At 62.6% G+C, this 8,733-nt stretch overlaps 1 protein-coding gene across 2 annotated transcripts; it reads left to right on the top strand.

Moving 5' to 3' along the window:
- Positions 1–485: 485 nt before the first annotated feature.
- Positions 486–8,625, top strand: SH2D5 (SH2 domain containing 5). 2 transcript variants are annotated; one of them, XM_028513476.2, is made up of 9 exons: positions 486–787; positions 1,154–1,237; positions 1,698–1,772; positions 2,834–2,980; positions 4,209–4,457; positions 4,607–4,781; positions 5,206–5,314; positions 5,756–5,915; positions 6,574–8,625. In XM_028513476.2, the coding sequence occupies exons 1-9, from the start codon at positions 680–682 to the stop codon at positions 6,775–6,777; spliced, it is 1,311 nt and encodes a 436-aa protein (XP_028369277.1). In that variant the 5' UTR covers positions 486–679; the 3' UTR covers positions 6,778–8,625. The 2 variants fall into 2 exon arrangements, with proteins under 2 accessions (XP_028369277.1, XP_028369278.1); XM_028513477.2 differs by having other exon boundaries at positions 487–787; positions 1,157–1,237.
- The last annotated feature ends 108 nt before the right edge of the window (positions 8,626–8,733 follow it).

Genomic DNA, 8,733 nt, shown 5'->3' with positions numbered 1-8,733 from the left:
TGTGCCCCCCCTCTGTCCCCCGCCACTCCCTGGCTCCCAGCTCTTTGTACCGGCCCGTCCTCTGGCAGCCCAGCCCAGGGCACAGAGGCGGGGTTCCCATAGCTGTTTCCCCAGGTCTCAGCCCTCGGGGAGGCCCTCCCAGCTACAGTCACCCCCAGCCTGAATGTCCCATCCTCCTCTCTGCTTTATCACCATCTACCATGTTCCGTGTCTTACTTATTTTTTTAAAGATTACATTTATTTTTAGAGACAGAAGAAAGGAGAGAGAAAGAGAGGGAGGGAAACACCAATGTGTGGTTGCCTCTCGCACGCCTCCTACTGGGGACCTGGCCTGCAACCCTGACAGGGAACTGAACCGGCGACCCTTTGGTTCGCAGGCCGGCACTCAGTCCACTGAACCACACCAGCCAGGGCCCTTGTCTTACTTATTTAATGTCTTTCTTTCTCCCCCACGAGAATGTTGGCTCCATGAGGGCAGGAGGGAGTTTGTCATTTTGTTCAGGGCCCCGTGTCCCCTGTGTCCCCAGTGCCTAGGACACTGTCTGGCACACTGCAAGGGCTCAGGACGGGTTTGTCTGGCGAAGGAGCTCACGGGTGTCTGAGGGGAGCACCGTGGCTCGACTGCTGGGAACCAGCCCTTCTCCCTCGCCCTCTGCAGCCTTCTCATCCGTGGGGCTTCATGCTGGGCACGCTGGGGGCCATGCAGAAGGCTGGGGCAAGGGGCCGGAGGGCCTCGGACTGCGGCCCTGCCCCTCACCGGCCCAGGTGCATCACCAAGTTTGCCCAGGTGGGTGCGGCCCCCCCCAGTGGGCTCTGTGGACCGGTGGGTGTGGACCCGGTAGCAGGTCCTGGGGGTGGGGAGGAGCTGTGGGGAGGACCTATTTCTGTGTCTTCCCTCCCGGCCCCAGGCTCTGGAACGTGTGCACACGCACAGGTGAGGAAATGGGGGGGAGGGGGGAGGGTGCAGAGAGGTGAGACCGAGGCCACTGGCTGGGAAAGTAGCAGAGCCCGGACTCGGAGTGCAGTGGTCTGTCGCTGTCCACAGGCCCCCCCCCGCCCCCCCACCGCAGCACAGTGTGTATCTGAGGGGGAATTTGGAGGGTGGGGGCCAGGAGCCACGAGCCTGACTTCCCCGCCTCACCCCACCCCCAAGCAGTACGTGGGCTCCTTCCCCGTGGACGACCTGGACACCCAGGAGAGCGTGTGGCTGGTGCAGCAGCAGCTGTGGGCGCTGAAGGTAGGTGAGCCGAGGAGAGAGCTTCCCTGGCGGGGATCCCGCCCTGATCCCTGAGACCACCTGATCCGCCCACCCTCCAGTCACAGAGATGGAGCAAGCGAGGCCCAGGGCGGGGCCGGAGCAAAGCCCTTCTGAGCAGTGGGCCCCGCCAGGACCCCACCCGCCCAGGCTCCTGGAGCCGCATCCTTTATGCCCAGGGACTCTCTTCCCTTAGGGAGATGAGACCTGTGCCCTACAGGTGAAGGCACAGGTGGGACATCGGGGGATGGCCTTGGCTGGGGGGTGGTCTGCCAGGAGTCGTTCGTACTTCCCTGGCTCCTGGGGGTCCATTGTCCCGGGCTCAGGTCCCTGCCAGGTGGGGAGGCACTTGGCTGACCAGCTCCTAGTGACTGGTACTGAGGCTGGGTGGGGCAGGGCCTGGGGGGGAATGGCCGCCCCCCACCAACTCTTTCTCACCCAGGACTGTCCCCGACGTCGGGCCGTCGTCCTGAAGTTCAGCCTCCAGGGCCTCAAGATCTATAGCGGGGAGAGCGAGGTAGGAGCCCGTGTGGGTGCAGGTGAGGGCCTTCCAGGACCGGCGTCCTACTCCCTCGGGGCACCCTTGCCTCCGCCTAGGCCCTGCACGGCCCCTGGAGCCTCCCGGCTTGCCAGCCTGCCCAGGGTGTTGGGAGCCATCTCTCCAAGGAGCCTCCCTCGGGGCAGACGCAGTAGGCAAGTTCCTCGCCCATCTTGGCCCCTCGAAATCTCCTCGAGGCACTAGCTCCTGGCTGAGCACCAGGACCACCCGGCCCGGCCCCATGACGCTTTGGCGGTCCCCGGGCCTCTATGTGGGCCTGCCCAGCATGGGCCGGCGGGCGTGCGGCCAGCCTCCCGTGGCTGTGGAAGGGGGGCCCTGCCTCATGGCCCATCCTCCTGGCACGAGCCATCATTTGCTGAGCACCAACTGCATGCCAAGCAGCACGTACCAGACAGCTCTGGGCACCCCTTACCTAGAACTGGTGCAAGCGGTGTCCCAGAGCTGTGCATTGAGGGGGCCCCGGGTCAGGTCGCGTGCCACTTGCCCGAGGTCTCACTGACCCCACCAACAGCCATATCACAGGGGTACTGTCACACCTAACGCTTGTCACAACAAGGGCTCAGAGAGCTATGATCACCTGCCCAAGACATAAAGAACAGAGACCAGGTGGCAGAGGCAGGATTCAAACCCTGGCCATCCGACTCCAGAGACCAGGAGTGCCACCCCAGGGCCTGCTGCCACCTCCTGTCTGTGACCCCACGGGCCACAAGTGCTCTGCCCCTCGGTTCCATAACATGGGCGTGGTGATCTCAACCCACAGGGCGGCAGCAGGGATCAGGAGACCGAAGCTGGTGGCGGTGGGAAGGATGAGGGTTTCCGTGTGAAGCAGGGTTTGGGCCCTGGGGAGCATTCTTCACCCCAGAAGCTGGGTGGGCCCTACACTGGGTGCCCAGGCTGGAGAGCAGTCGAGGGGGGCCTGCCGGCACGTGTGTGGGGCCCACAGGCCTGGCACACACTGGGCTGGGCTGGCAGCTGCAGGCCTGGTGGGGGGTCTCACGGGGGCTGCTGTGCTCCCCCAGGTGCTCCTGATGGCGCACGCCCTGCGGCGAATACTCTATTCCACCTGGTGCCCAGCCGACTGCCAGTTCGCCTTTGTGGCCCGGAACCCCCAGAGCCCGGCCAGCAAGCTCTTCTGTCACCTCTTTGTGGGCAGCCAGCCTGGAGAGGTACCTGGGGCCCAGGGAGGGGCCCGGCACTGGGGCTGGGGTACAGGGCTGCTGTGCATCGGCGTGGGGCCCAGGGGCTGAGAGGCCTCGGGGGGCTTGGCCACGCTGGCCGCGGCCCCTCCGGATGTGCACCCTTCGCCACACAGGCTCACTCTGCCCCCTGAGGACTCACAAAAGCCAGTCAGTGGCTTTGGTGTGCCGTGAGGACTAGGCCGAGCACTTGGAGATTGGAGGGTCTCCCTGCTGCACCTTTGCTCCCGCTCTCCCTACCTGGAATGCCCTTCACCTTCTCATTCACCTCCTGGCGGATCCCAGCGTGCCCTTTAGGGCTCAGCCCACGTGTCTGTGTGGCCCACTTGGACTCCTCTAGACCACCCCTCCCCCCTGGGATCCTGTGGCGTGAACCACACTCTGTCATCACTGGGTCTGTCCCTAGTTACAGATGCCGGAGTTCTTGGACAGTAGAGACTGGGTCCAGGTTCCAGTTCTTGGCCCCGTGGAGCAAGGGGTCAGGCAGGCAGATCCCGGAAGTCAAAGCCAGCAGGACCACCATGAACAGCGGAGCCCTGGCAGCCGATTGCTTAGCGAGCAGAGGCGGGTCTGGGGCCGTCCCATAGCAAGCGTTAGCCATCACCCGTGTTTGTCAAGCCCCGTGCTGGCTACTGGAGTGACAGGTGGCGAGACATGGCCTTTGATCTTCTGGAGCTCATGGCTCCAATGTGTTGGAATGGTGTAGGTGGTGGTAACGAGCTGGGCCTGTGTTGGGAAGTTTTTGGGCTTCACTTCATTAAAGGAGCAAAGGGAGGTGGGGGTGAGGAAACCAAGGACAGAGGCGCCATGGTCTGCCCAGGGTCTCACACAGCTCCTAAGTGACAGAGCCAGGAACTGGATCCCAGGTTCTGTGACTCCACTCTGTGGGTCCCAAGAGGGCCTGGGTTCTTAGCCACTTCCCTAAGACGCCCTGAATAATAAATATACAGGATGGGGCGGGAACCCTGGGGGAGGAGCGTGTTTAGCCCAGGTATTCCCGGCTCTGAGCATGACGCCTGGGACAGAGTAGAGGCTCAGGCAGGGAAGGCTGCATGGTGGTGAGCTTCTGAGGGGTAAGGAGGAGTTTTCCTCTGACGGGGAAGAGCATCCAGGCCATGCCCCTACGGGGAGTGGGTTGATGCCTAAGGAGTTGCCCGGGAGACCTCCCTCAGCTGAGCCCCTCCCCTCCTCTTCCTAGGTCCAGATCCTGCACCTGCTGCTCTGCCGCTCCTTCCAGCTCGCTTACCTCTTGCAGCACCCTGAGGAGCGGGCACAGCCTGAGCCCTGTCTGGGGCCCGCAGGGGACATGCCCCCGAAGTCCCTGTCCAGCCCCGGGGCCCGCCCTGGCCTAGTACAGGAGCCCTTTGGCCGAGATCAGCTCTCGGAGAACGTTTATGCACTGGTCTCCTTCCGGCGGCTGCCAGCAGAGGGGCCCACGGGCATTGGGGTACGCAGCACCGCAACCCCCAGCCAGGGCAGTGGACAGGGAACTGGGTGAGGGTTTGGGGTTATGTGTGGGGAGGAAGGGGCCTTCACCTGACCTCAGGTGGCTGGGCTTCATCTGCCTGCCCCTCTGGGCCCCTGTTGGTGCCCTAGAAGGAGCTGCCATGGTTGGAAGGCCGCGGGGGTGCCCGCCACGTCCGCCTTGGGAATCCCTACTGCTCGCCCACTCTGGTGCGCAAGAAGGCCATCCGCAGCAAGGTGATCCGCTCCGGTGCCTACCGCAGCTGCACCTACGAGACCCAGCTGCAGCTGTCAGCCCGCGAGGCCTGTGAGTAGCGAACACACAGCTGCCCCGTGCGTCCCTGGGGCACGGGCCTGTTTGCCCCTGTGGGAGTTGGGGGCTGGACCTGGGTGCCTGTTCCTACAAGGCTGCGACTGCACCTCCGAGCAGATGCCTGTGCCGTAGGGGGACGTGTTTCGTGTCCACCTGAGTGAGTGGGCGCCCAGGTCTGCAGGCCCAGGGCTTGCAGAGGTGGTAGTATAGCCTTGGATGAACTGTAACTGGTGAGTGGCTGTGAGTGGGGGGCGCTTGCGTGGGTGTGTCCTTCGGAGGGTTGGGTGTGTACATGTCGGTGGGGAGGGGCAGGCTTGGTGAGGAGACAAGCGTGAGGTCAGGGGGCCTGTGGGGTGGGGTGGGGTGGGGCGGGTTGGCTAGGGTGAGACAGCCTCTGACCCCTGGGTGGTCTCCGTAGTTCCTGCTGCGTGGGAGAAGTGGCCCCAGGGTCCCAGTGGGTCCTCGTGCTTGGTGGAGAGCGAGGGCAGCCTGACGGAGAACATCTGGGCCTTCGCTGGCGTCTCCAGGTAGGAGGGGCCGGGCCTGGCTGAGCACCCATTCCTGCGGTGTGAGCAGGGATGTGGGCTCTGCCGCCGCTGCCCCCACCCTTGGGGGGCAGTTTTCTCAGCTGTGAGGTGGGAATAATCAGAGGACCCCCGTGGCAGGGCTGCGGAGAAGATGGAGTGCGGTAACTCGGATGAGTAAAGACCCCAGCTCCAGGCAAACAGCTCCCTGAATGTCAGGTGTCTAAAACTCTCCTCATTGAGTCTTGAGGTTGTCAACTAAGGATGCCCCAGAAACGGTTCAGAAAGGACTCTAACAGCTTCCTGCCCCTGGGGCCCTCCGCCAGGACAGGCCCTGTGGTCATGATGCTGTGGGCTGGGGTGCCATCGCCCTGGGAGCAACCTGAAGCTGGTTGCGGACTCCCGCCTTCAGCCTCTCCCTCTGCCCCGCCCCCTGCCCCCCAGGCCCAGCGCCCTCGCCCTGCTGCGGAGAGACGTGCTTGGGGCCTTCCTGCTGTGGCCTGAGCCGGGCGCCAGTGGCCAGTGGTGCCTGTCGGTGCGGACGCTGTGCGGCATCGTGCCCTACCAGGTCTACCGGAACCAGCTGGGCCGCTACGGCGTGGAGGTAGAGGGCCCGGACAGTCGGCCCCGCCCCTTACTCTCAGGCCCCGCCCCTTGTAGCCGCTGAGCCCGCCTCGCCCTCAGTCTAGCCCCCTATTGGCTCTTCCCACCGTTTTACTCCATTAAACCCTTTCGTCATTGTCCACCCCCCCTACCCAACCCCACTTCTACCTATGGGCTCCGCCCTAGGACCCTCCCTCTCTCTCCAGGGGCTTTCGGAGGGTACCGGTAGCAGAGTCCGGGGCTAGCGTCATGCCTCACATTTCTGTAGGAACCCCGGCTTTTAAAAGCTTGCCCTCCCACACCCTCATGCATGTCTTAGCAGAGGAGGAAGCTGACTCCAGAGGTAGGGGCTGGCTTAAGCTCTTCCAGCCTTTGTTTCCAGGTCTGGGGTCTAGGCTGATCACAGGTTCCCAGGGACTGGGATGGGCGGGGGGCTTTTAAATGTGCGCCCTCACCTCCACGCCAAGTGCCTCAGTCCTGTCCAAGCCCGGAGGAAAGAGAGCAATTGGTGTCTGGCTCTGCTCTGAGGAGGACAGCAACCTCCCGGAGCTCAAATTTCCTTCTCTTTAAGTGGGACAGGACCCCACTCGAGGGGGTGGTTGGTGCCTAGCACCACGCATGGGGAAGGGAACGCTGGACTGATCCCCTTCCTCCCCCAGCACCTGCCCGCTGAGTTCCCCAGCCTGGAGGCCCTGGTGGAGCATCACGCTGGGACTGAGCGCAGCCTCTTCTGCTCCCTGGACATGGGCCGCCTGAACCCCGGCTACGAGGAGCACGACCGTAGGCCCCAGGGCAGGCCTCCCCGGACACTCCGGCCCCTTAGCCACGCCAAGTCGGAGGCAGAACTGCAGGGCCTGGGCTAGGGGGCCAGCCCCCACACCAGCAGGCCCTGTGTTGCCCTGGCCCCTGGGCCCCAGCCAGCCACTCTGCCCTTCTTCCACCCCGCCGGTCACCAGTTCCTGCCAGTCACTCTGCACCTGGGACCAGTCTTCTGTCTCGTCACTGGTTGTGTGGGGGCGCCCTGAGATTGGGTTCTCATACGACATGTGGCCCCTTGAGATTACAGGAAGGGCAGGCATCTGTGAACTGGCGGGTGACTCTGGATAGTTGTCCTCTGTGGGCTTCACCGGAGCCTTTGGGGGGTGGGGCGGGAAGGCTCACTCACAGTGGGGGTGTAGCCCCTCCCAGGAGGCCGGGTGCTGCCTGCCTGGGCATCTCCAGAGAGCTCGTGACTGAGGGAGGGGTGTCTGGGGAGGAAGTTCTCACTTCGGGCAAAGGCCTGGGGGCGAGCCACCCCAGTGAGGGACACAGAGATGATTGAAGCCTGCGGCCACGTCATCCTGTCTGTGTCACAGGCCATCGGAGGTTAAGGGGCCATCGGAGGTTAAGGGAGTCTTCCCTTGAGTTATGAGGAATAGGGGTTAGAAGGAACAGGACAGATGAAGAGCAGTGCCACCCAAAGCCCACTCGCGGGGTGGATGCCTGTGTGCAGAAAGGGGCGTGAACCAAGGAATCTCAGCGTGTTGCTTGGGAAGGCTGGTTTCTCTCTCCCCAGAACCACAGGGTTGTGATTCCTGCTTACTGGGAAAGGTTGCCCACCCTCCTCTGCTCCCCCATGTGCCCGAGAGTCTCCAAGACACACACGCACGTTGCGTTTCCTTTTGTCATTTGACTGGGAGGGGCTTGCAGTGACCACAGACTTAGAGGGGTGGCCAACGGCACTGTCCTTAGCGTGGTGCTGGCCAGGCCTGTCCGGAGCCATCTCACCTCCTTAGGCGGCTCCACTGGGGGGCAGTCATCCAGAGTTAGCAATGACGTGGGCCCTGCTGGACGGGGCTCAGCCTCTGGACAGAGGGGTCCCCGGCAATGACTAGTCTAAGGCACGGGGCCTGTGCTGCCCAGTGCTGCAGGTCCAGGTACCGCCCTTTACAAGTCAACCTGGCAGACACACATCTACCAAGTGAGGGAGCAAGGTCACTTGGGGTGAACTGGTTCTCAGGCAGAGGCCTAGTCCTGAGTCTGGAGGCTGCCCTCTCCCCCTTCTGGGAGCAGATGCGACTGTTCAGTGCCTTGAAAATAAGACTTCTGACCTCAGGGAGGAAGATGGCAGCCCCAAGAGGAGAGAAAGGAAGGATCCTTGGAATCCCCAGCTTCTGGTCCACACCCCGGAAATGGCCTTGGCTGGAGGCCTCAGCACTCCTGCCAAAAGGGATGGAAGGGCGCTGTCCTTCGGGGGCTCATTTCACTGGAACTGTGTCATTTGTTCTGTACTGAATGTGAATGGGAACCCAGAACTCCCTGGCAGCCATTCCTATCAGAAGCCATCTCCGTGGGCCAAGGCCTGGTCCCTAGTGGGGGCACCCGGTCTCTCCATTTCCCTGGCAAGGAGAGGGGTTTGGGGCTCTACAGCACTGGAGCCACGCATTTAAGGAGACCAGGTACCTGGCCCAGGCCTAGGCCAAAGCTCGCCTCCCTGCTGGGTGCATTTCATTGTGCAGGTTACCTGGGTGTCAGGGGTGTTCCCAGAGCACACTACCGTTCTCCACAGAGCATTTATTGTCACGTGGCACAGGCGGGGCAAGATTTTTCCACCCATGCGTGTAGATGCTCCAATGTTTTCATTCCAGATCCTTCTCTTCCAACCAGCACCACCTGGGCAGCCCAGTTCTCACTGTATGTACTTGAAATAAAGTGCATTTCTTCTGATTCTCTAGTACAGACTTTTTCTTTGAAAGGTGAGGTCTTCGTCCAGTTTTCCTGTTTTGTTTTTGTGTGCCAACATGCCTCTAGAGAGTGCTGGATAGCAAACCAGACGGGTC

This window comes from Phyllostomus discolor, chromosome 5, assembly GCF_004126475.2.
Source record: "Phyllostomus discolor isolate MPI-MPIP mPhyDis1 chromosome 5, mPhyDis1.pri.v3, whole genome shotgun sequence".
Taxonomy (NCBI): Eukaryota; Metazoa; Chordata; class Mammalia; order Chiroptera; family Phyllostomidae; genus Phyllostomus; species Phyllostomus discolor.
This window is presented reverse-complemented; position numbering and strand designations above follow the sequence as displayed.

Coding starts and splice junctions, on each gene's coding strand:
- SH2D5 (XM_028513476.2), top strand. CDS start 680: ATGCTGGGCACGCTGGGGGCCATGCAGAAGGCTGGGGCAAGGGGCCGG. Junction 1,238..1,697: donor AGCAGCTGTGGGCGCTGAAG/GTAGGTGAGCCG, acceptor TTTCTCACCCAG/GACTGTCCCCGACGTCGGGC. Junction 5,916..6,573: donor TGGGCCGCTACGGCGTGGAG/GTAGAGGGCCCG, acceptor TTCCTCCCCCAG/CACCTGCCCGCTGAGTTCCC.